This window comes from Zootoca vivipara, chromosome 13 (assembly GCF_963506605.1).
Source record: "Zootoca vivipara chromosome 13, rZooViv1.1, whole genome shotgun sequence".
In the NCBI taxonomy this organism is placed as follows: domain Eukaryota; kingdom Metazoa; phylum Chordata; class Lepidosauria; order Squamata; family Lacertidae; genus Zootoca; species Zootoca vivipara.
Window position 1 is genome coordinate 41,423,633 of NC_083288.1, and position 27,576 is coordinate 41,451,208.

Sequence of the window (27,576 nt, forward strand, 5' to 3'; positions counted from 1 at the left end):
AGTTCAGTGGGTGTGAGGGTACCAGAGGGAGTGCTGTTACATGTTCTCCACCTGCAAGATTGTATTGTTGTTTTACCATTTAATACTAGTCTTCACACTTATTATTTGTCTTATTCGATTTGTTTTACCTCGTTCTTGACTGTTAATAAAGTATAGGATTAAAAGTAAAAAAAGGTCTCTTTTTTCTGTCGAAGACAAGAAGGTTTAGCTGTATGTCGAGCTACCTAGGTCACCAGGCATGGCAGTGAGGACAGAACACCATGTAACTATCAGAATTTTAGCTTGGGGTTTGAAACTGGAGATCTGTGCTAGACCTGCCTAGAGCTCATGATTTCCAGAAATCATGAGCTCAGCCCAAAAATGTTTAGCTCAAATCACACAGAGTTTAAGGGGTTCTGCCCTCCTTTCTGTCTGTCCACCACTATTCATTCTTGCATATTGCATGAGGTCCATATTTGCTTCTGTTGTTCAATCAGTTTTTCAGAAATCCTTAATGCACTCTATCTTAAAGGTTGTTTATGTATGCTACTACTTGCGGCTTGTGTTTTGTTAGCCCCCAAATGGAAAATGAGCAAGGTCCTGACCAAAGAAGAATGGCAACTTAAATTGACAGTATATGCGCAGCTTGGAGACTTAACATATTGAATAAGAGAGAAAGAAGAACATGCATTTATAGAAGATTGGAAAACGTTTATTGAATTTATGGAAAATAATTGTGAACAGCTGAAAATGCTGACAGCATTAAGATAAATTCAACAGAGTAAACAAGTTTTGATGGATGCAATAATGGAATACTGAATGGTATAGTTTTTGCAAAAATATGCAGGGATTTATAATATGTAAAATGAAGCATGGAAAGAGAAGAAGGGAAGTCATTGATATCTTAAGAATGTAAAATGAGTATTTTAAATTGTAAAACAAAACAAAATTATACACATACTAGCTGACCCGGCCACGCGTTGCTGTGGTTCTTTCCTGTGATCCCCCACCCCACCCTGTCCCGATCCATGACGTATCCTGCCCCTCCTCCCTCCACCCCGGCGCATCCCTGTGTTTCGGTAGGATATCCTTCCCTCTGTTGTCCCTGGGGAGTGTTGGCCCCTCCCCCCTGTATCTCCATACCTTGGCCCTCACCCTTTGAAAAGGAACTGTTAGGTTCTGGGTTCTATTTCCCAGCATGCACTTTTGTCTGAACCCTCTGTTGTCCCTGGGGAGTGTTGGCCCCTACCCCCGGTATCTTCAGGAGGCTACATAAAACAGAGGCCGTGCTGCTGGCCGTGCTGGTTTCAGTTGCTTGGTTGATGATGTCATTTGGTTTGTGAGTGTGGCTTAGATTTCACAGGAAGGGAGGGGGTGGAGGAGGGTATAACACCACTTGAGGGCGCTGTTTGACTTGGTGAAAATCCAGGTCTGTACCTGCCCAGGTGTGTGATTTGAGGGATTTTTGCCCCCAACAACGCTCGGGGAGTGGCCTGGATCGTTGTGTCAAAATTTCAGGACGATCGGTCAAGAGGTTACGGAGAAAAGTGTAGAACGCAGTTTCATGATTTTTACATTTTCTATATATATAAAAATGTAAAAATCGTGAAACTGCGTTTGACGATTGGCTCCATTTTACATACTAGGCCTAAGGTCTACAGCCCATTAAATACTATCCCAAATGGAGCCCTGGGTGGGAGGTGGGGGGAGGAGGAGCCCAAATAGGTCATGGGCTGACGTAGGGTGGGGGGGTAGATAACCCACAGCAACGCACTTGGCACGGCAAGGGGTTTTTACTTTACAATTTAGCACCACTACCCCCCCAAAATCCACAAGACAAAAATAAATACCATCCTTCAAAACGTCATGAGATATGCCAGTCATGGGGGGGGGGACAGAATAGATCATGGATCGGGACACGTGGGGGCAGTCACAGGGATTAGCCACAGTCGTGCCCCTTTTAACCTTACCGTCTTTCTCCAAAAATAAGACACCGTCTTATATTTATTATTCCTAAAATAACCCCACATTGGCTTATTTTCAGGGGATGTCTTATTTTTTATTACGCGTCCAGCCTTACCTCTTCCTTGGGGCCCTCCAGAACTGCGCCTATCACTATGTCTTTTTTTCGGGGTATGGCTTATATTGCACAAATCTCTTATTTTAGGAGAAACAACTGATTGTTAAAAAAACCCCATGCACTTTCTCTCCCCAGTCTAAGTCCTCAGATATTTGCAGTGGCCACCCCCACCCCATTTACAATCCCCTACCTTCCCCTTGCCACTTCCTGGGTTTTTTATGGAACTGAACAACTCGGGTGCTTCAGAACCTGCCTTCTGTTGCCAGGCCCTTACAGGGCCCGGGCCAGGTAGATAATGTGGCCCTGTTTTTAACCCTTTTGTTACTTTTTTCATTTTAATGATTGTGAATAGATTCGGAGGCCCTCCTTCTGTCTGAGCCTGTCTGTTGCTACGGGGCTATGGGGCTTCGCTAATTGACCCCCCCCCGGTTGGGATTCTTTAAGTAGTTCTCTGGGTCCCAGGGCACATCATCAGCCCCAGTCCTTAATCTAAATATATATGTTCACGATGCGTGCGCAGGGGCCAATGTATGGAGATACAGGGGGGAGGGGACAACAGAGGGCTCAGACAAAAGTAAATACTGGGAAATGGAACCCAGAAACTGACAACTCCTTCTCCAATGATGGGGGCCAATGTAGGCAGATACTGGGGGTAGGGGCCAACACTCCCCAGGAACAACAGAGGGTTTGGACAAAAGTGCATGCTGGGAAATAGAACCCAGAACCTAACAGTTCCTTTTCGAAGGGTGGGGGGGTCACAGGAAAGAACCACAGCAACGCGTGGCCGGGTCAGCTAGTTATATATATAGATCAGACAGATTGTCATTGTTGACATGATCCAAAGGGTGACATAATGTGACTTTGGAAATTCTTTATCTCTCTAGACACATTCAAATTTTGGCAGTGTGGAGCAGGTGTTTCTGAAAATGTAGTTTTATTTATTTATTATTTCAGAAACAATTTTATACTTAATTGACCAACAATACTTGGTTGTCATCAGAAACAGTCACAAATGGATTGTCTACCTTAAGAGAAGACAGGACATCATGTGTTCCCAGTGCTATTTGTATTTGTCATGGAAACTCTGGATAATAGAATTAGATCCACTTCTAATATCAAGAGGGATGCATTCTGGGAGTAGAACATTCACTTTGCAGGTAAGATTCACCTTCCGTTGTGTGGGCAGGTCGGTCCCTCCCCCTACCTGGCCAATCCCCTGGCAACGCCTCCCCAGGCGGGATTGGGCGATTGGCTGAGGTATGCGGAGACATCCAGATATCCAGCCTGGGGAGGACGAAGTCAACCCGTACTACCGGGATCCGCACTGGGATCGGGGGGGGGGGGGGCTGCGCGCAACCATGCAAAAGGCACCCCCCATTTGATGTGGGGGCGGTCATTCTGGGAGTAGAACATTCCATCAATTTATTTGCTGATGACATCATTGTAATGTTGTCTAATCCCAAGCAATCTCTCCCCATTTGTGAAAAATTATATGGTTTTTATGCCATTGCTAATCTTGAAGTTATTACATATTGCAATTTCCCCATATTAGAACAAAATCATATATTTGCTAATTCAGAGTTTCATCCTGAACAATCCTGGGATTTGTTATTTATTAAGGGTGCTTTGTGAGGGGGAAACTGCAGTTCCCTGGCTTCATTTAAAGTCATGTACTTTAAATGTTTGGTGTATACACAGCCCAGGGCTCTTCCTCCTCCCAAAGATCCTTCTCCCCCTCATAAAGGCTTCCCTGGAATTCTCGCAACTCAGAAAATGAAAACACAAAAATACGGATTTTACCTAAAACACATGTATCAATTTTCTGCTGTCAAATGCTGGTAACTTTACAGCACATTACGCTGCAAAGAAACGGGCTGTCTCTATCAAGGACCCCATCTCATTACAGTGGTACCTCGGTTTAAGTACACAATTGGTTCCGGAAGTCCGTACTTAACCTGAAGTGCACTTAACCTGAAGTGAACTTTCCCATTGAAAGTAATGGAAAGTGGATTAATCCGTTCCAGACAGGTCCGCGGAGTACTTAAACTGAAAGTACTCAAACCGAGGCGTACTTAAACCGAGCAGCATCACATATATAGTGGGCCTCTACAGGCTTTGCCCCTACCTTTGAGTGATACTGATGCTGAGTGGCCGCCGGTGTCATCTGAAGAAGTTCATAGGCTCATTCAATCTCTTAAACCCGGCAAAGCCCCTGGTGCTGACATCATTTCATCTGAGCTTCTTCTTTTTTAAAAATATTTTTTATTGCAAAATGTTTCAATGTACACATTTATAGAAAAAACAAAATATCACAAAAAATGAAAAAGTCCAAAGGAGGAAGGAAAAAGAAAAAGAAGGACAAAAGGAAAAAAGAGAAAACAAAAAAACAATTTCAACATACTCACAAAATACATAATCAAAATCCCGAATATTTCCAATACATTTCTAATACACCGATTTAAAAAGGTAAAGGTAAAGGGACCCCTGACCATTAGGTCCAGTCGTGACCGACTCTGGGGTTGCGCGCTCATCTCGCATTATTGGCCGAGGGAGCCAGCGTATAACTTCCAGGTCATGTGGCCAGCATGACAAAGCCGCTTCTGGCAAACCAGAGCAGCACATGGAAATGCCGTTTACCTTCCCGCTGTAGCGGTTCCTATTTATCTACTTGCATTTCGACGTGCTTTCGAACTGCTAGGTTGGCAGGAGCTGGGACCCAGCAATGGGAGCTCACCCCGTCACAGGGATTCGAACCGCCGACCTTCTGATCAGCAAGCCCTAGGCTCAGTGGTTTAACCTCAGCGCCACCTGGGTCCCTAATACACCGATTTACAAATAAATAAATACACTGTTACTGTCACGGTCCGGTCGGCGGGCGTCAGGACCAGAGGCAAGATGGTGGTGTAGAAGCAGGAACAGGTGCAGGGCTGAGGGTCCAGCAGCAGGCAGTCGCAGGGTCAAGGAGCAAGGCAGAGGCGAAGGTCTGGGAGTCAAGGAGCAAGGCGTCGGCAAGGCAAAGGTCCAAGGAGCAAGGAGCAAGGCGAAGGCTCAAGGAACAAGAAGCAAGGCGAAGGTCCAAGGGTCAAGAAGCAAGGCGAAGGTCCAAGGAGCAAGAATCAAGGCGTCGGCAAGGCATGGGTCCAAGGAGCAAGAATCAAGGCGTCGGCAAGGCAAGGGTCCAAGGAGCAAGAATCAAGGCGTCGGCAAGGCAAGGGTCCAAGGAGCAAGAATCAAGACGTCGACAAGGCAAGGGTCCACGGAGCAAGAATCAAGACGTCGACAAGGCAAGGGTCCACGGAGCAAGAATCAAGATGTCGGCAAGGCAAGGATCCACGGAGCAAAAATCAAGGCGTCGGCGAGGCAAGGGTCCAAGGAGCAAGAATCAAGGTGTCGGCAAGGCAAGGGTCCAAGGAGCAAGAATCAAGGCGTCGGCAAGGCATGGGTCCAAGGAGCAAGAATCAAGAGGCCAGATGCAACCAGGCAGGGATAGCGTTGCTGTGGCAAAGAGCTGAAGGGAAATGCTGAGCTTTTATCCCTCCCAGCTCCTGCCACCAGGTGCAGTGAGGTATCAAGTGGCCTCACCTGAGTGACCACTCCTTGCCTCTCCAGCACAAGCTGAGGTCTTCACCTGTGTGGCCACGCCTTGCTTCTCCAGCACAAGCTGAGGCAGCCCCCAGTCCTGCAAAGCACTACAGGCCCCAGAGCCTGACTTCTGCCCATACTCCTGACAGTTACCCCCCACCCCTTCCTTTCCCTCCCCCCGTCCCCACCCGTCCACTTTCCCCTCCCCCTCCCGTTTCATCCATTTTTACTTATCTTGCCAATTATTCGATGACAGTTACAATTTGAATGTCACCCATATTAATAAAATCTTTATCTATCCAAATCATTTTGTTGTTGTTTATTATTAGCATTATTATTTTCATATATATATTATTTAAGGAGTGGGATGGGGAGGTGGGCCTATTTAATATCTTCTATATTTAAATTTGTTTTATTCCTCGAACTTCCTGTCATTCCCCGATGCATTTCTTTGTCTTAACATTGAACGTACGTAACATAGTACATTTCTCTATGTCAAATGTCAGATGCGTTCTTATTTCTTAGTGCACCAATGTTTTACTATCAGGTATTTCCTTCTTCCCGCCAATCTTCAATTTCAATCCAGTATTAATATAGGCAGTGTACCTTTACTGTATTTTTCCACATATATCTTATATTTTTCCCACTTTGCAGCAATTTTTTGTCTTGATTTGCCCCGTAAGCTGTTAGGAAAGGCCATCTCCGCCAATTCTTGTAGTTTGCCTTGCCATTCCAAAATTGTAGGAACCTCAGTTTCTTTCCAGCTTTTGGCGACCAAAATCCTGGCCGCCGCAGTTGCATAAAGAAATAGTTCTTACATTGGATTTGGTATGTCTTTCCCTATTATGCTTAATAGTAGCGCCTCAGCTCTTTTTTGAAATGTTATTCCTAACATTTTTTAAATTTCTTCCACCACATGTGGTATAGATCGCCCTTACTCCCTCCACACCTCCAGCACAGGTTTGACAGATTCTTGTAAATCTTGGAGAGTCTGGAGGGAGCAAGGTACCATTGGTGTTGCATTTTTAACATGTTTTCTCTACTATTATAACTCGCGGTAAAATTTATTTCCGATTTCCAACGGTGTTCCCACTCTTCCATCGTTACGGGCCGTCCAATATCTGAGCTTCTTAAAGCCAATGCTGATTGGTGGGCTCCAGTGCTTGCTGACTTGTTCACCAGCATAGACAAATCGGCTATCATCCCAGAGGACTGGGGACTAGCAATTATTATTCCAATACATAAGAAAGGGAGTAGGTTGGACCTTCCTAATTACAGGACAATTAGTCTTCTAAGCATTATCAGTAAATTATATGCTGCCCATTTATGTAATAAACGAGATCTGGATGGAGCGAGAACACTTTCCATTTGTATTGATGGTGAATAGATTGGATTAAGAATGTTCATGAAAGTGATAAAAGTTAAGTTTAAAAAATTTATAAGGAATAAAAGCAATTATCATATTTAAATCAAGGTTAAAACAATTGTTAAAGATTAAGGAGATTTGGAAAATGAAAATTGTCAAAGATGATTTAAAAATGAAAACCGGGAAGGGGGAGATTGGGGAAGCCCCCTAAAATAATGTTTATTAGCATAGAAATGAGTGTGTGTGTGTGTATAATTTTTATTTTTTTATTTTTCTCTTTTTTCTCTTTTTTATTTCTTTTTCTTTCTTTTTTCTTTTTTGGAAAAGTGGTTGGATGGATACTCCCCTGGTTTCTCCCTTGTATCTCTGGAGCTCCCCGGTGGCAGGGGGGGGGCTTTGGGACGGGGGAGAGGGGGAGAGGGGGGGAGGATAAACCCAATCCTAAATTGAACCATCATCGGCTGTCCACCTTCATGGGACCCGCTCGTGGCAGGAGGGGGCTTGTGGAGGGAAGGATGGAAGTAGGTGGAACCATGTTATGTTACCTTGTTTTCTATTGTAAAATTAATAAAAATCATTTTTTTAAAAAAAATGTATTGATAGGAATCCAGTAGGGTTAAGGGTGCCAACCCAACAGGGAAAAGGATAACTTTTAACCAATAATGGATCTTTAGAATCCATATCCGAGCACTGACAGAAATTTGTCCAACCTCCAGGCGGACAGCTATGTTAGACAAACCGGAAGGGATTCCTAGTAGACAGCGATAAAACTTAGTTTGAAACAAAGGGAAGGAATCATTTGTTTATGTGAGAAATTCCGATTTATAAAGAAGCCATTGTTAAAAAATTTGGAGGCAGCCTCATAAAAAGAGTTGCAATGTGAATGCTCCATGCCAGGGGGAAAGGGCCTTTTGGCTCTGCAGATGTTTATCCGTTTGAGCCTCACAGGCCAAATTTGATAGGTGGACAGGGTTATGTTGCTGAATCTGGCTTTGAACCTGAATATGTAGGGGACAGCCATGGTCAGGGCTGCCATCATGCCTAGTAGCCATTGATAACCTTCACCTCCATGAATCTTTCTAATCCTCTTTCAGAGCCTCTTTTAAAAGCCATAGCTACCTCTTTTGCTAGCAAATTGTTCCAGAAGAGGAGCAACTGGACCCAGCTGAGACTATGGTGTGGAATTCTACCTCTTCCTCTACAGGTCTAAAAACAAATTCACTTTTGTTATTCTGGGCATCTGTATTGAAATATACTTGGAGTCGAGAGTGAATTTCATGCTCTTTATTCAGCTCATAGTCATCAAAGAGAAGAAGAGAAGAATGCCCTTTTCCCAAAACCATCTGCTTATATACATTATTTACACAATGGGCTTTGCGTGATTGGCTACTTCAGGGCTACACCTGTGGGCCAATCAGTTTGTGGATTGACTTCTGCCAGCAGCCTGATTGGCTGCTCCTGCAGGCCAATCAGTTTGTGGATTGACTTCTGCCAGCCGCCTGATTGGCTGCTCCTGCAGGCCAATCAGGTTGAGGATTCACTTCCACCTGGAGTTGGATTGGGTGGCTCCTGCGGACCAATCAGACTGCTGTAACACAGGAGTTGTAACACAGGAGTTGGAGAGACAGAAACTGGTGATTCGCCCACTTTTGTAGGGCTGGGAATCTCCAGACACTGACTCATAGCTTCAGGGAAACAGCAGAGATAGGAAACAGTCAGAGATTTTCTCTGCCTGCGGGATCCTGAGAGCCTGGCCTCTACCAGGCAGAGTATAAGGCCAGACAAACCAGTGGTCTCAATCTGCATAAAGATGCTTTGTATGTTTATAACAATGTGGACCAACGAGGCCCCAACCCCAGATCTGCCAGATTTCTTTTGAATCTGTCTCAATAGGGTCTGTCCCAACTCTGCCCTCAGTGGGTGGGGGAACCTGTGGCCTTCTGGCCATTGTTGGACTACGAAACCCATCGTCCTGAAATAAATGGAACAAAGAAAAAGCACTGAATTAGGAGGGTGTGGCTAGTTGAAATGAGAAGTTGGCAGTCGTAGGGGGACATAATTTTGACAGCTGGGGCCACCCAAAGTGTGGCCACATTCCAGCAAGTAGTAATACTCGATGTATCCATGAGGCGCGTAACACCTGTGCCGGAAAGTCCCAACCCTGGCCTCCAACCGATGGAAACAGCTCTGCAGAAGGTCATCATGCCAGACGTCTTCATCCCAGAGCTCAACCTCAAAAGAATTGTGGTCTGCCAATGTGACCGTCCCATAGTCCAGGGTTTCCGACCACTGAGGGTTGTCGTTGTCTGTGATGATGCTGGTTCTCATTTCTTGACCTTGGAAGAAAATCCTGACATAAGCGTCAGTGGCCGTGAAGTGGTCGCCCCAAAGCCTGGATCCCTTGACCACAACAAACTTGAGGCGTGCCCTGCCTCGCTGCCAGGCACAGCACATCTCATTGTTGAGGCCGTCCTGCTGACACAAGCAGGTGCATTGCTCACCTGAGCTCTGGGAGCTCCAGCGTGGACACTGTTGTGGACAGTCCCTCTTGAGGGCTCTCTGGTTTATATGGCCCACAATGGCTTGCTTCAGCAAATCCCTTCTTGGATCTCTTTGGTTCAACAAGGTGTGTAAGGGTAGGAGGGAGTAGGAAACCAGGTCAGGGTTTGTTTTTGCACTCTCCATCCATGCGGAGAAGTTCTGGCTTTCTCCAGGTTTAGAGAAGAGAATCTCTGCTTGCTTCTCTCCTCCCACAATTTTAGTGTGCTGCTTGGCGTAAGTATCGTAGAAGATTCCACGATCGTAAGTCCTCCGGAGATCTTCGCACTTAGAACTCAGGGAATCAGACCCAAATAACCACTTGTGTCCCAGAGAAACCTCCCAGTTCAAGCAGCTCTTAAAGCTGGAAGCGGTAATCCCCCACAGGGCCATCTTGCATGTCTGCACAGCCAGCAGGCGGCGCAATCGCCCGCCCACCTGCACATTGCTGATGTAGTGGGTGCCATAGATGTCGATAAAATGCTGGTATTCCTCAGAGTTATTCCTCCTTGGCAGCCTGGCCACAGCGCGGGAGAAGTGGGAGGCCAGCAGTGAGGGTCTATGGCGGAGTCTCAGCCTGCTCAGGAAGACAAAAGGTGGAGCAGAATAAGCCAAGATTAATAGTGTTACCCACAACCACTTACTTCCATCTACAGGTGAAACTTGGAAAATTGGAATATCGTCAAAAAGTGCATTTATTTCAGTAATGCAACTTAAAAGGTGAAACCAATATATGAGATAGATGCATGACATGCAAAGCAAGATATGTCAAGCCTTTATTTGTTGTAATTGTAATTATTTGTCGTTAGGCGGGTCAATTATAAATGGAATGTAATTAATGAAATGTAATAGTGATGTTTATTTTTGTTTATTTTTGTATTATTGTAACTATTTGTTTTATTACTGTGGAATTTCCAAAAGAAAGCATTTGTAAAAATTAAATGAAAAACAAAAAATAGTTAAGTTGCATTACTGAAATAAATGCACTTTTCAATGATATTCTAATTTTCCGATTTTCACCTGTATATGACAGAAGAGAAGCCTGAGGGGTCCATTTTTAAATTTTATTCTAGCTCCCATCTGCCCAAGCCAGCATGGCCAATGGTCAGGGATGCAGCCTGATAAATTGTTATTGGCAGTTATAGTTTGCAGGAAAAAATGCACATATTAGTTGATTTATATCTACTGATCAGACTTTATTCCTAAACGGAACATTGTTGATGTGATCCAAAGGGTAAAGATAAATAATTTGGAAATTCTTTATCTCTCTAGACCCATTCATTTGGAAATTCTTTATCTCTCTAGACACATTCAAAGTTTGACAGTGTGTAATGGGTGTTTCTGAAAATGTTGTTTTATTTTTTTTATTTCAGAAGCCATTTTATACTTAATTGACCAACAATACTTGGGGTTGTCATCAGAAACAGTCACAAATGGGCTCTCTACCTTAAGAGAAGACAGAGTATCCTGTGTTCCCAGTGCTATTTGCATTCATCATAGAAACTCTGGATAATAGATTTAGATCCACTTCTTATATCAAGGGAGTATGCCTTCAGGGGGTAGACTCAGCATTCCATCGGTTCATTTGCTGATGACATCATAATGTTGTCCAATCCCGAGCAAGCAATCTCTCCCCTTTGTGAAAATTTATATGGTTTTTATGCCATTGCTGGCCTTGAAATTAATTGCTCCATATCTGTTAAGCATTTCAGTCTCCCCATATTAGAACAAAACATATATTTGCCAATTCAGAGTTATTGTTATTTATTAAGGGTGCTGGGAATTGTAGCTTTGTGAGGGGGGAACTACAGTTCCCTGGCTTCTTTGGGGGAAGTCATGTGTTCTTCCTCCTCCCAAAGATACTTCTTCCCCTCGTAAAGGCTTCTTTGAAATTCTTGCAACTCAAAAAACGAGAAGCACAAAAATACTGATTTTACATGTATCAATTTTCTGCTGTCAGATGCTGGTAACTTTACAGCATATTGTGCTGCAAAGAAACAGGCTGTCTCTAGCTCATTACTTACTCTGACCAGCCAACCGTGGCTCTGTAGGGTACCGATACCCATGCTCACCTGTAGTATGGGCAGGAGACCTCTTGCCTCACAAAAATATGGCTGTCCTGACGGGATTTCTCATGTGCATAAATAGCCATCCAGGAGTGAGATCCAGCAAAGGCCACCCGCATCTTAGGCAGCTCCAGCCCTAACCCCAGCTCTACTTTCCAGTCGTTCTTCACCTCCTTGGCCATTGAATTTGCGACATCCACATCCAAATTCTCAACGGAACTGCTGACATCCCGATGACACGTATGGAGTACTCGCCAGTCCACGCCAGCCAAGGGGAGTTTCTGCAGCTTCCCCTTCTGCAAGGGATTCCGGCAGAGGATGCATGTCCCGTTGGGGCCCTGCCATTGGCTGGTGTCCACCACATATGCTCCCTTTCTCTCCAGAGAGGTGATGTCCACCCCCTCGCCAATGAAGCTATGGCCAGGCACAAAGCTGTCCTGCTTCATGCAGATGGATCTGTGGAATATTTGGCAGGGGCTGGGAGTTGTCGGTGGAAGTTGGAGGAGGAGGAGGAAGGCTGCTAGGAAGAGACGCTGTTTGGACATGATTATTCTGCTATGATCCTTCCCACCAGTGAGACAGATGTCTTCATATTACCATGAGGAATAAAACAGAGAAGACTTATTTGTACCATTCAGACATTTCCGACTTTTGAGTCCCTCTTTTCTAATAAGGGGCACGGCCTTGCTCAGAAAAAACTTTATTTCATTGTACCTGGTGCTGGGTACAATCTTTTATGAGGTCACACTATTGGTCTATCTTGTGCAATATTTTCTGATTGGCAGAGGCTCCCTAGGGTCTCAGGTGGAGTGTTTTTTCACATCACCTGTTGCTACCTGACCCTTTTTAACTGGAGGGGACCCAGGTGGCACTGTGGTTAAACCACTGAGCCTAGGGCTTGCTGATCAGAAGGTCGGCGGTTCGAATCCCTGTGACGGGGTGAGCTCCCGTTGCTTGGTCCCAGCTCCTGCCAACCTAGCAGTTTGAAAGCACGTCAAAGTGCAAGTAGATAAATAGGTACCGCTCTGGCGGGAAGGTAAACGGTGTTTCCATGTGCTGCTCTGGTTTGCCAGAAGCAGCTTTGTCATGCTGGCCACATGACCCGGAAGCTGTACGCCGGCTCCCTCGGCCAATAATGCGAGATGAGCGCGCAACCCCAGAGTCGGTCCCGACTGGACCTAATGGTCAGGGGTCCCTTTACCTTTACTTTACCAGGAACTGAACCTGTTGGCTTCTACACACAAAATATATGCTCTACCACTGGCCATGGCCACTCCTAATGGTATATGCTGGGCCAGGTGTGGGGAACCGTTGGCCTTGCAGATGTTGCTGAGCTAAAGCTCTCATCAGTCCTAGCAACCATGGCTCAATTGCCAGGAATGTAGGAGCTATTGTTCAGCTAGCAGTCCTTGTTCAGCAACAGCCTGGAGGACTACAGGCTGGGTCACCAGCATGGAGCTCTTCAGATGTTGCTGGACTTGCAACTCCCATCAACCACAGTCAATGATCAGGGATGTTTCTTTAGCTGAGCAATGTCTGAACATTGGCTATTCCATAATGATGGCCACCCAGTGAACTTCATGGCTGAGGAGGCGACTGAATGCACAGCAGGAACATAAATATGAAGAGAAAGCCCTGGAACTACCATAACCATAAAAGTCCCGAATTCCATCTAAAAGCAGACATGTATAATCTGGGCACCAGGTATTCTTCCTGGCCTAGTACGGTTGCCTTTTCTTCCCTAGCTTGGTGACAAGTAGAAGACCAACATTTGTCACTTCCCCCGGGATAGAGCTGCAGAAAGGAGGAAAACTCTAACTGTTGCATCTCTTCACATCTTGGGAATGCAGAACATCAGTCTGGTGTAAGCCCAGATACACTCTGCATGTTAATCTTTTAAGCTGGGAGCGTCTGTGGGTTGGTAGGGGCTTCCAGCTTCCAGTACATGGTGGACTATACACTCATTTACAATAATAAATAATGAATATAGCAGCAAGCTTACCCGCTCTGTACTTTCCGAACTGCTTTGCCTTCTCAGTGTAGTAGGTGGCACTACAAGGAGCTGTTCTTCCAGTTCCCTCCCTTGCCAACTGATCTGCTTTGTCTTTTGCATGTCTCTAAACCAGACTGGATTGGTGGACACTCACTCACCCCTCCACCCCTGAACGAACAGGACCGCACCCAGTGGCATTCTCAGAAAACTGGATAATAAATAATTTTTGGGGGAGGGATTGTTCTTTCCTACGTTTGGCAGAGCTCCAGTGGCGAGGAAAGGTTTCTGCAGGTTGGTGAGCCTGAGAGGACTTGCTTCAGACTTCTTTCTTTTGAGGTTGAAAATTCAAGACAAAACTGAAACCATCATTTCAGGCTGCTAGGAAGAGGTACTGTTTGGACATGGCTGCTCCGATCAAAAAGCTTGTAAATTACCCTAGGGAATAAAACAGAGAGTTCTTGTTTGCACCGTGTGGGCATTTCTCACCTTTTTAAGTTTAGCTCATGAGGGACGTTCAGCCTGTGGTTCTCATCAGGGGTATTTGGTGAGGTATGCATTCATTCATAAACAGCAGCAACAGTAGTGGAATTAGCAATAATAATAATAATAATAATAATAATAATAATAATAATAATAATAATGGCAACCTTACCTGTTCCCTGTTTCCCAAATTGCTTCTCCCTCTCAGTGTATTACACTGCACTACAAGTTGCTTTTATCCCATGTTCTTACCCACATGTTGTTGTTTTTTGTCAGTTCCCAGCCTCTCCCACCGACCTTTCATATTCTCTATGAACCAATACTGGATATGTGAACATTCGCTCACCCCTCCTCCCCTACACAAACAGGACATTCACAACAAATAAGATTAATCTGCCTTGCTGCTTTTCTCCTTTCTAGCTGTTTCCAATTCTGGACAACAAGGAGTGAGAGAACCACAATGGCTGGATGTGTGGTGGTGAGAGGATGGCTTCCTTGGCGGCTTCTCTGAAAACATTGTGTGTGTGTGTGTGTGTGTGTGTGTGTAAGACAAGACGAAGGATGGTGAACCCCAATGTTGAGCCCCCTCAGCACCCTTGTCCTGATCCATTCTACTACAGTGGAACCTCGGTTTATGAACACCTCGGTTTACTAATTTTTGGTTTACGAACGCCGCGGACCCATCTGGAACGGATTAATTCACTTTCCATTTACTTTCAGTGGGAAAGTTCGCTTCAGTTTATGAACGCTTCAGTTTATGAACAGACCTCCGGAACCAATTACACCCATGCTTCGGGTTAAGTACGCTTCAGGTTGAGTACTCCGCGGACCCGTCTGGAACACATTAATCCACTTTCCATTACTTTCAATGGGAAAGTTCGCTTCAGTTTATGAACGCTTCAGTTTATAAACAGACTTCTGGAACCAATTGTGTTCATAAACTGAGGTACCACTGTATTGCACTAAAGGCATCTGGGAACAATTTAATGCTTCCAGTGTGCCGTTCCTGGTTCAAAAGAAGGACTGTGACAATCATGGAGTCAAGAACATCTTCCTTTGCACATTAAAAAAAACAAAACAAAAGATTTTGTAAGGGCTATTCTTTGTTTGCCTTACCAGATCCCAGTGACTACGAAAGGTTCCTTGGGCTAGCAAGTCTGAGAGGACCACTTCAAATTCTTCTCTTTTGGGGTTCAAAATTTAAGAAAACAAGAACAATCATACTGAAATAGAGAGAGGCCCCTGGTGTGAAAAAAACCTTTTTTGTGAGAAACTTCCTTATAAAGAAGCCATTGTTTTTGTTTGTTTTTAATGGAAGAGGCATCATACGCCTCATAAAAAGAGTGGCACTGCCAATGCCAGGGCGTGGGGAACATTTTTGGTTCCACAGGCTAAATTCTTATCAGATCTAGCCTAGTGGGTGAAATCTGACAGGGCAGGGCTGAAAGTGGCACTTCCTTTGAAAATGTTCTTTCACAGTCTGGGAATGCTGCTGATTCTGGCTTGAAACCTGAATAACCAGGTGACAACCATGGTCAGGGGAGCCATTCACCCAAAGTTTCTTGGAGGAACTCAAAAGTGCAGATTAATGATTTCCAAGGCCATGTATAGCTTTGGACCAGAATACTTAAAGGACTACCTTCCTCCATATTGACATGTCCATGAATGGGTGATTTCCTGTGGAGGCCATTTTGTGTGTCCCACCAACATCTGCAGTGTGTTTGAAGGACATTTTCTGTGACTGCACTCTCTCTGGTGCAAATTCTCCTTTTCCACTTCAGCTTCTAATAATGTGATTAGATTTAGAAGCGTATATCACAATCTAGAATGAAATCATTGCACAGCTGGACTTTTTAACCTGAAAGGTTTGTTTACAAATAATTGCCGGGTGTATTCCGCTCTGTTTCAACCATGTTCATAAAACTGCATAAACAGCACACAGCCTGCCTCAGCCCTATGGTTTGTCATGTGTTTCTGTGGACAATATGAAATAGAAATTCCTGGCTTAAAAAATAAAAGACAGGGAGGCACATTCCAGTTCCCTGCTGATGCACAGTGGCTCCGTTTCCTTAGCCAAAATCAGCAAAATAAAAACTGCTACACATCGACCCATTAGGATTCTGGTTATCTGAACATCCAGTGTATTCCATCTGTGTTGAGGGGTTACAAAGAGATTCCTCTAAGCCTTCCGCCTTTCTGTGTCTGTTCTCTCCTACCTCAGGGACTTAAAGGGTGGGATGTGAGGATTCTTAACAAGTTCCAGCGTTGTCTATGTGGAGAGGTTATGGTTGCCATATTTCAAAAAGTGAAAACGGTTGTTGAGCTTTTCTTGGCAAAGTTGTTGAGCTTTTCCAGATTTATGGCAACCCTGTCTCCTCAGAACAAAGAGGGATGTGAGCAAACTGGGCAGAGACATTGGGATTGTCTTTTAGTTGAGGAGCCTTCCCATTTTCCTCCACTATGATGTTACAAAAATTTCTGGATCAAGACGTTTCTCTCAACAAGAGAGCTGCTTCTCTCTCTCTCTCCCAAGACAACAGCCTCTGGAGGGCCACCGTCAAATAAATGTAAAAACACCTCATTCACCCAGGATTTTTTCCCCCACGAGGCTTCAAAAGGTCTCACCCCTCTCTTTTCACGCTAGGGGTATGTCCTAGGCCCCTATAGGTGGAAGCATTTCCAAGGGCTATTGGCCCTTGTAAGTAGCTGCAGTTTGAAATAAATAAATATGATTGCCTAATGAGTCTGTAAGAAGTTTGAAGGGATCGCCTAGAAGGTGGATTGGAATGACCAACTACAAGACAGGGCTGTCCTTTTTCTAGTGAAGCTTCTCCTTTAGCTTTTGTAAAGGTACAGTTGCCCCTCTTTCCTCAGGGTTTTCAATTCATTGTCATAAGGAATTCCTGGAATATGCTCGGTAGAGGTTAGTTGTCTGCGCAGTATGCTTAACTTGGCTATGGCTTACACATGGAAATGTTAGTGGGTTTTTTTGACAGCTCAGTATTAAATTAAGTGTGCTCTTTAAATGTAAAATAATTTGTCTTCATTCCTCCTTTATTCGACAAATAATCCCCTTTGGAAAACTTGGGAAACATTTCTGATAGATCGGGTCCTCCCTCAAAGAGGGCACGTGTTGTGGTGAGACCTGGAAACCGACACCCTGTGGGTAAAATTGGTCAGCCACAACACCCGATTGGTAGGTCCCTCAATGTTGGGTTCAATCTGGCCAATGGGGCGCAGTCCAAACGGATCGAGGGACCTATATATGTCCATGCACGTGACCCAGAGCTTCCTCTTTCGGTGCGTGCATTCAGAACACCCTCCCACCTCTCCCTACTTTTAGGGCTTGTTGCGCTTGACCTTGCTAGGCCATTGCAATAAAATGAACCAGGTGAGCAGCCTGGGAGTCATTTTGGACTCACAGCTGTCCATGGAGGCGCAGGTCAATTCTGTGTCCAGGGCAGCTGTTTTTCAGCTCCATCTGGTACGCAGGCTGAGACCCTACCTGCCCGCAGACTGTCTCGCCAGAGTGGTGCATGCTCTGTTTATCACCCACTTGGACTACTGCAACACGCTCTACGTGGGGCTACCTTTGAAGGTGACCTGGAAACTGCAACTAATCCAAAATGCGGCAGCCAGACTTGTGACTGGGAGTGGCCGGCGAGACCATATTACACCCATCCTGAAAGACCTACATTGGCTCCCAGTACATTTCCGAGCACAATTCAGTGTTGGTGCTGACCTTTAAAGCCCTAAACAGTCGTGGCCTAGTATGGGGCATCTCCACCCCCATCGTTCAACCCAGACACTGAGGACCAGCACTGAGGGCCTTCTGGCGGTTCCCTCACTGCGAGAAGCAAAGCTACAGGGAACCAGGCAGAGGGCCTTCTTGGTAGTGGCGCCTGCCCTGTGGAAAGCCCTCCCATCAGATGTCAAGGAAATAAACAACTATCTGACTTTTAGAAGACATCTTGAGGCAGCCCTGTTTAGGGAAGTTTTTAATGTTTGAAGTTTTATTCCGTTTTTAATGTTCTGTTGGGAGCCGCCAAGAAATAATAATAATAATAATAATAATAATAATAATAATAATAATAATAATAATAGATGGATGAATGCACTGGTTCTTATGGCATGGCAAGATCTTGCCAATGCACAGAGATCTGAGAAGCTTCCTCTCGATGGAGAAGTATCTGGTATCTGAAGAAGTGTGCATGCACACGAAAGCTCATACCAATGACAAACTTAGTTGGTCTCTAAGGTGCTACTGGAAGGAATTTTTTAATTTTGTTTCAACTACATCAAACCAACACGGCTACCTACCTGTAACTAGATGGAGAAGGTTCTTCCATATAGTTTTGTCTGTTGCTAAAATGGTCAGGGGCATGGGTAGCTTCATGTACTGGCGCCCGTTATGCATGTTCTTTCTCTTGCAATGTCTCCTCAGGCGACAAGATCTATAAGGCTATAGTGGTATCAAGTGACAACTTGAACTCATGGCTGTAGTTTTCACTCTTGGTTCCCTTCAGCAACTTTGTTTGCATTCCAAGTTCCCTTCCCAGTGAAGATGGGAATCCAGACCTGGAATGAAGTGAGCTGGAGCAGTAGTTCCTTCCTCACCACTTGTTTTTTTGTCAAATGCAAGTGTTCTTTGAGGATTAAAAGGCAACAGCAACACAAGTGGAGGGAAGTTCAATGCTTTTATTAAATAGCCAGCACGACCAAAATAGTCTTTAAGCAAGATAACACACAGCACAAACAAGATAGTATACTTCCCCATTCATTTATCAGGCGCTCCAGGGATCGATAACAGACTCCAGTCGCTGGAGTCTGGGTCTACATCAAAGCTCAAGGATTAGAGCCCATTTGAGAAATTTATTTTCCCTCATCCTGGTGCAACTTTTCCCTGGAGCCCAAGCAGTAAATCCAATCCAAAAACGATTGTCAGTTCCCAGGGTGCTAATAAGCAGGGAGGAAGATTTGTACAAACCAATACCTATCTCCTCGAGATACAAAAGTCTTCCTCAGAGGTTTCCCTACAATGGTAGTGCAGTGGATGGAGAGACCTCATATTACTCATTTATTTGTTTATGTTGTAAAATTTGTTTTTTAAAAAATATAAATTTTATTTATAGTTTTCAATATTACAATATCCAAAACCACATTCACATTAAATATGAAGTTCTTTATCCTTCTTTAAAATGAAACCATTTCTATACCGCTTGACTGTTTACGAAAAAGATAAAATAATAAAATTAGCACTAAAGATTTTCCAACCATAATTTAAAACAGAAAATTAAGGCCACAATAAAATAGACTAAAACAGATTGCTTTCCCCTCCAAAATTAATAAATCAAATTTCTTGATTGTTATCAAAGATGTGCAAACGTAACAAAAACAAAGGAAACACAGAGTCAAAACAATTAAACCATAAAGCACAAGAGTCTGGAAAGGCAAAAGTACAAAGATACAATGCAGCTCCAAAGGGATGACAAAATAGTAACACATACAAAATTCGCTTTGCAAATAGGAAAATCAGCCCAGACTTTGTTTTTGCAGTTTCCATCCAGGCTGGACAAGTTCTGGGCTTCTCCGGGTTTTGAGAAGAGCATTTCCACCTGATTATCTCCTCCCACAATTTCAGTGCACTGCTTGGCATAAGCATCATGGAAGATTCCAAGAATGTAGTTCCTCCAGCATTCTGGGAAGTACACTCAAATAACCAGGTGTTTCCCAGAGCAACCTCCAAGCTCAGGCAGTGCTCTAATTTGGAAGCTGCAATCCCCCCCCCCAGCCATCTTGCATGTCTGCACAGCCAGCAGGTGACACACCCAGCTGCACATCATTGATGTAAAGGTAAAGGCACCCCTGACCGTTAGGTCCACTTGCGGACGACTCTGGGCTTGTGGTGCTCATCTCACATTATTGGCCGAGAGCAGTGCACGGAAACGTCGTTTACCTTCCTGCCGGAGCGGTCCCTATTTATCTACTTGCAGTTTGACATGCTTTCGCTGATAAAATGTTGATAAAATGCTGCTATTCCTCAAAATTTTTCTTCCTTGGCAGCCTGGCTACATCCCAGAAAAAGTGGGTGGCCAGCAGTGAATGCCTCTTGCAAAGTCGCAGCCTCCTCAATAAGAGAAAAAAGAGCAGAAGAATATTATCAGCAAAGGCTGTAAGTGTTAATCAAACCACCGACACTCACAAACCTCCATCTTTATAAGGGAAGGGAAGCCTGCAAATTCCATATGTTGTTGGACACTTAATTCCCATCAAACTCAGGCAGCATGGCCAATAGTCAGGGATGCAGACCCACAAACTGTTAGCAGCTGTTATAGTTCTCAGGTTAAATGTATTGGTCAGCTTATATCTATAGATCAGACAGGAACTAAGCAGGGCATCCTTTGATCTCACTGCTATTTGTATCAGTCACTGGAACTCTGGAGAATAAAACTAGATCCAGTTGTAATAAGAAGCAGGTAGGCATTCAGGGAGCGGAATGTTCCATCAATTCATTTGCTGATGAGATGGTTTTTATGTTGTCTAATCTAAGGAAAGCAATTCCTCCACTTCCTGAAACTTTAATTGTATCTGAAGAAGTGTGCATGCACACGAAAGCTCATATGGTACTAATGACAAACTTAGTTGGTCTTTTAGGTGCTAGTGGAAGGATTTTTTTAATTTTGTTTCGACTACGTCAGACCAACACGGCTACCTACCTGTAACTTTAATTGTTTATGCAGGTAAACAGTTTATGCAGTTGCCAGACTTGATATTAATTTTGTGCTTAAATCTTCCCAAAGGATAACAAAAACTAGTATTTGCTAAGTAAAAAAATTCCTTCAGTCACACCTTAAAGACCAACTAAGTTTTTATTTTGGTATGAGCTTTCGTGTGCATGCACACTTCTTTACGAAAGCTCATACCAAAATAAAAACTTAGTTGGTCTTTAAGGTGCTACTGAAGGAATTTTTTTATTTTGCTTCGACTCAGACCAACACGACTACCTACCTGTAACTAGTATTTGCTAATTCAGGGTTTCAGTCTGAAGAATTTTGGAAATTATAGCTTATTAAGGGTGCTGGGAATTGTATTACAGAGAGGCAGAAACTACAGTTCCCAGGACTATTTGGGCGAAATTATGTGCTTTAAATGTATAGTGTGTACGCAGCTCAGGGCACTTCCTCCTCCCAAAGATACTTGCTCCCCCCATAAAGACATAAAGACCTCCCTGAACTTCCTGCTACATTGAAAATCGGAAGGACAAAATAGGATACCATGCAGCTCAGCACCCACATCTCTCTCTTGGAAGATGGTCTGGAGAGAGGACACATAGCCCACCCTGGGACTAGACATGGGTCAATTTTCCGGCTCTTTTCAGGCACTCATAAACGTGCATGATGAATGTGGTTGGCTCAGAGCATCTTGGCGGCAGGCTCCATCCCTCTCATAGAAGCATGGAATTGTAGACTTGGAAGGGACCCAAAGGGTCGTCTAATCCCACCCCCTGCAATGCACTCTGTCCTAAGTGTGGTGTCTCACTACACGAGTGCCTGCAGGTTAGGAGCAGAGCCTATTTCAAAGAGACCATCCCTCATATTCCTGTTAATAGCCCACATCTAGAATGCCCCAAAAGAGCATCAGTGGAGTGTTCAGCTATGCTAGGCTTAGGGCATGATGACTCAGGCCGGGGGATGCGGTTTGTTGTCATCTCTTGGACTGTCCTCTCAACTTTCCATTCAGCAGCAGAAACAAATAGTATAAACCATCTGTCTTCATTTGCAAAGCTGGCAGAGCTGCATCACAAGTGGTGGGCAGCATGAGGCATGACTGATCCCGGTGACTGTGATCATATCTGTGTGTGCAAATCCGTCACGCACATGAATCTCCTGCATAAGTCAGGAAACGAAATTAAGAAAAGGCATTCAGAACTGAACAAATGCAGGCAGGAAAAACAGATAGCAACACCCGCCTAAGACATTTTGCTACCTGATGCAGAATAGCATATGGACACCCTGCCCCCGCCATTTCAACCACAGATTACCCAGGACTGGTCATGTTACTGTGGCACCTGAAGCAGAATCCCACAAGCACCTCTCCCTTAGAAGAGAAATGTAGCAGCAGCAGCAGCAGCAGCAGCAGCAGCAGCAGCAGCAGCAGCAGCAGCAGCAGCAGCAGAAGCAACAACATTAAAGAAACAAGCATTAAATTTCCTAATGCTCAGAATCAGTTGCTGGTAATTAGGTAAATCCTCCCTTTACCTAATGGTAGGACTGTTCCTTCCCCATTTTTAAGGTAACTGTATTGCAAGTACCCTGTTTCTCATATTTTAAGACATACCCATAAAATAAGCCATAGCAGGATTTTTAAGCATTCAAGGAATATAAGCCATACCCCGAAAATAAGACATAGTGATAGGCGCAGCAGCAATGCCGGCCGTGGCAGGAGGAGGAGGGAAAAAATAATACATCCCTTAAAAATAAGCCATAGTGTGTTTTTTTGAGGAAAAAATAAATATAAGACATGTCTTATAATATGAGAAACACGGTAACAGAAATGTATTCCTTCAAATATACTGTTATGAGCTTGTGGGGTGGGGCAGATCTCACTAAATCTCTGGGTCTAATTAAAGTTAGACCACAAATCAAAGTTTGGGGCATTGAAAATACAAGACCAGCCAAACCAGTTTTTCCCCATCCAGGAAGCTGCCTGACAGAGAAACCATTAAGGAGAACAAAGCCTGCTGCTGGTGCATTAAAGATGAAACAAAATTAAAAAATTCCTTCCAGTAGCACCTTAGAGACCAACTAAGTTTGTCATTGGTATGAGCACACTTCTTCATGCACACTTCTTCAGATACCTGCAACATTAAAGATAAGTCATTTAGCTGGGACAATGGAGTGTCTCTGTGCCAGAGGGCAAATGGGAGAGCCTCCCTCCTTCAACAGGAGGTTAGTTAGAAAGAAAAAAGGCCAGGAGGGAGGGTCAGAATTGCAGTGGGTGAAGATGTAAGCAGAAGAGGGAAAACAGCTGCATTTTGCAAGAGAGAGCTGGGGAGGCGGTCGGAACACCAAGGGGGCTGGCAGCTTTAGATCCAATGTGGCACCCATGAGAGACACAGGACCCGCTTGGGGTATAATGCTGGAAGTCCTTCCAGTGCAGATCCAGGCTGTAAATGTGTAAATAAACCATACATCATAAACACACCACCGTTTCCACTGTGCCTAATTTCCAAAGGACACATGGACCCTGGGTAAGCGCCTGGAACTCCCTGGAGGTTGCGGGTGGCATGTGGTTGAACTACTCAACAGCTTTATAGGGAAGGAGCTTCTCCATGGATGCTCCCAGACTCTGGATCTCCCTCCTTGCTGCCTTTCTGCTGGCAAGTATAGACCAACAGGCTTGAGGAACAAGTTCAAACTGTGTACATTTGCACAGAGTCAAAACTTTTTGTCTACCTCCGGCCTAAAATGTAGAGTGATTATAACCAAATTCATCCACTAAGCGTCAGTGTAGGCACATTTGTTGCCTCTTAGTTGTACAGATTGCGGAAAGGGAGAAGGATCAGTTTGCGGAGAGGGAGCGCTTCTCTTTGCCGACAGATAATATGTAACATTTTGGCTGTCTGATTAGACTGGTTAGAATTATGCAGAAATCCACTGCAACCATATCATTATAATATTTGGCAGCCTCCTGTCTCTTTTGAACTCATTGCATCTTGTGTGAGAGGATTTTTTAAAAAAGGTTTCCTCTCCACCTCTTGGTTTCAATGTTCACAACATTTTAAAAATTGCCTGACAGCACATTATCTTGAAGGGAATAAATAATCTGCCCAGGTTTTTAAAACTTATTTCCGTACTTCAAATGTGTGGAGGTTGAGGCCGAAAGAAGTTATGTCCATGTTTCAGTAGGTAAGGCGGGGGGGGGGGAGCGGCTTGCAACAATTCTGCAATGTAGTTTATATCCTAATCGTTACATTGAAGATTTGGGTGTGAAGGGAATCTGAGACAAGGAAAGAGTGGCTTGCAACACCTGTGTAATGAGTCTTTATGCTGGATCAGGAAGTCAGCTAGGTTAGTGCTTCCAGTTCTGATGAGCAGCGATTCTCAAAGATCTAGGGCAGAGCTGCCAGAAACTGAACTGGCAGCCTTCATGTAAAAGTATGGGTTGTGTCCAACTAAGTTCTACTCAAGAGTGCAACCACTGAAAATAATAGACCTCAGGCATGCCCGTTAGGTCTATGCAGAATAAACTCTGGACACAACCCCATGTGTTGTACAACAAGCTACATCCCATTCTCCTTTCCCAATTCCTAAAGTTCAGCATCCATGAACAATAGACATGGAAATCAGACCCCTTTTGTGTTAAAGTGGTGCTGATGTCTTCCTCAGGAGTACGTGACACTGCTGCTGGTCTTTATATGTTCATTATTTAGCCTAGGTAAAGGTACCCCTGATAGGGACCCAGGTGGCGCTGTGGGTTAAACCACAGAGTCTAGGGCTTGCTGATCAGAAGGTCGGCGGTTCGAATCCCTGCGACGGGGTGATCTCCCGTTGCTCGGTCCCAGCTCCTGTCCACCTAGCAGTTCGAAAGCACATCAAAGTGCAAGTAGATAAATGGCGGGAAGGGAAACGGCGCTTCCGTGCGCTGCTCTGGTTTGCCAGAAGCAGCTTTGTCATGCTGGCCACATGACCCGGAAGCTGTCTGCGGACAAACGCTGGCTCCCTCGACTGGACCTGATGGGGCCCCTTTACCTTTAAAGGTACCCCTGACCATTAGGTCCAGTCGCAGACGACTCTGGGGTTGCGGCGCTCATCTCGCTCTATAGGCCGAGGGAGCTGGCGTTTGTCCACAGACAGCTTCCGGGTCATGTGGCCAGCATGACTAAGCCGCTTCTGGTGAACCAGAGCAGCGCACAGAAATGCCGTTTACCTTCCCCCCAGAGCGGTACCTATTTATCTACTTGCACTTGACGTGCAAAAGGTTATATCTCCCGGGAAGAGAATGACATGGCCCGATGGCAAATTCTTCTCATGCAGAGAGGTGGTGGTAGGTTATGTAAGCCGGCTCTGCCCCACAATCTTCCCTCTTCTTGATTGGGCCTTTGGGGTGTGGGGGTGTGCAGTGAGCGCCTGCCTATTTTAGGTCAACGCTAAAGCCTTTCCATGGTATTTGATTTAATATGGGTTAGCTATGGTCCATGAGGTCACGAAGAGTCGGACACGACTAAACGACTAAACAACAACAACAACGGGTTAGCTGGCAAACTCCAGTAACCCTTAGTCCAAAGAAACTGAACTCTGAGTATGTGCAGCAACTTCTGGAGCCTCTCACCGCTCACAGATTGGGGTGCCTCAGCCTTACCTAACTTCTAGAGTAGTTGTGGGTGGAAAATGGGGTTGTGGATCTTCTTGGACATTGAAAGGTTGGATCAAAATCCTGTTGCACACACCCCACCTCAAAACAGAAGTTCAGGGTCCCTGCTTCTTCTTCTTTGTGGTCCAGTCTACCCCATCTCTTGCCACATATTCCAAATCCAAATCTTGCCACTGGGCTTTACCTGGGGGCACTTTATGAAAAATTCCTTGACCCACGCCCACCCCCACCTTGGTGGCCAGAATCCTCCCCCCCTTTGCCTGATGATGGGGCTAAACAAAGGCATGCAACTTCCCTATCTCCTAAACCCGTGGAGTCTGAGTGACCTTGGGATCTGCTTGGCACTCAACCTCCTTTTAAGAATTGAAGACAGGATGGACAGCTTTACGAAACTGGATTTTTTCACATATTTACACAGGAATTTAGTTGGAGGGAATCCATCTAACAAGCCCCTAACAAGCGCCAAGAGGGGCTTGTTTTCTACAGCAGTTCAGCACTGGAATCCAAATAAAAAAATTCCTTCCAGTAGCACCTTAGAGACCAACTAAGTTTGTCATTGGTATGGGCTTTCATGTGCATGCACACTTCTTCAGAATCCAAGGCATCTCTCACAAAATGTCTTCATCCAGTCAGCACAGATTGTTCTGCCTCCTCCACTGCCATTCTAGTCTTGTGCCAAAGCCCCCCCCCCAACTCTTCCTGTGGCATCACACCCAATGACCCTAGCAACCTCCCAACCCCCCTGTCTCTGTCACAGCTCAGGGCAGCAGGGGAAGTACAGTTCTCTTGCATTTCCAAGGGCCCTTAATAGCCCTGTATTGGTTCTTAATGGTTCTAGTTTGGCCAGGTCATTTTCCATAGGCTAATTCCTCTGCTGCTTGTATTTATCCTGTCCTATCCCAATAAGTCAAAATACTACCATTTTTAATATCTAGAGCTTAGGGGGGGGAGTCCCATGGCCAGCCCAGTATGTGCATGAGTATGGTAATTGTGCATGAGTATGGTACAATTATGGTGCTGGAGGAGACTCTTGAGAGGCCCATGGACTGCAAGAAGATCAAACCTATCCATTCTGAAGGAAATCAGCCCTGAATGCTCACTGGAAGGACAGATCCTGAAGCTGAGGCTCCAATACTCTGGCCACCTCATGAGAAGAGAAGAATCCTTGGAAAAGACCCTGATGTTGGGAAAGATTGAGGGAACTTGCAGAAGGGGATGGCAGAGGACAAGATGGTTGGACAGTGTTCTCGAAGCTACGAACATGAGTTTGACCAAACTGCGGGAGGCAGTGGAAGACAGGAGTGCCTGGCGTGCTATGGTCCATGGGGTCACGAAGAGTCGGACACGACTAAACGACTAAACAACAACAACATGGTAATTAATAACTTAATTTTAAAATTCAAAATTAGTTGTTGAAATACATGGTCTGTTTTAGTAGGCCCATTGTTGGATTAATAAAAAGAACCATAGAATCCTAGAATTGTAGAGTTGGAACTTCATTTACCTTGTATTGTTATTGTTGAAATAAAAACATTAGAGTGAGGAATAGTTCCTGTGTTCTTGGGTGTCTCCCCCCCCCCGCCTCTCTCTCCACAATCCCCTCTCACAAATTATGGCTGGTGGAACCTTCTCCCACAAGATGTTAGGCAGACACTACTTTCAGAGGTGTAGTGTAAGCTGTTTTATTTCAGAGGGCCTTTGCATCCTGAATGCTTCTCGGAAGTTTAAAATGGTCACTGCTGGTGGTTGTTTTACTTTTCTGAGAGAGGTTTTAAAATCTTGAGGTTTTAAATTGTGTATATGGTACAGTTTATTGTTACAGACCACTTGAGACCTATGATGTGGAAAGTGGGATACAATTTCTTAAAATAAATAAAATAAAAGGAATAGATAAAAATTGCATCAATTCAAAGAAACAGAAGCCAGGAGAAAAATGTATGTGCCTGGCATTCAAAAGCAAATGACATCACTGGTGGGTAAGATTAATGAGGGAGAGCTACCACAACCAGGGGCTACCACTAGCAAGGCCTCTTCTCTTTCTGCCCCCCTCACCACCTCCGTTGAAGGGGGTGCACAGAGAAGGGCTTGAAGGGATCACTGCAGTGCTCAGGTAGGTTGA

General features: G+C 44.7%; 1 protein-coding gene across 1 annotated transcript; it reads right to left on the bottom strand.

The window, feature by feature from the left end:
- Positions 1 to 8,276: 8,276 nt before the first annotated feature.
- Positions 8,277 to 13,948, bottom strand: LOC118095023 (perforin-1-like). The gene is made up of 3 exons (XM_035135882.2): positions 13,614 to 13,948; positions 11,618 to 12,197; positions 8,277 to 10,122 (listed from the first exon to the last, which is right to left on the bottom strand). The coding sequence occupies exons 2-3, from the start codon at positions 12,154 to 12,156 to the stop codon at positions 9,027 to 9,029; spliced, it is 1,635 nt and encodes a 544-aa protein (XP_034991773.2). The 5' UTR covers positions 12,157 to 12,197; positions 13,614 to 13,948; the 3' UTR covers positions 8,277 to 9,026.
- Between the last annotated feature and the right edge of the window lie 13,628 nt (positions 13,949 to 27,576).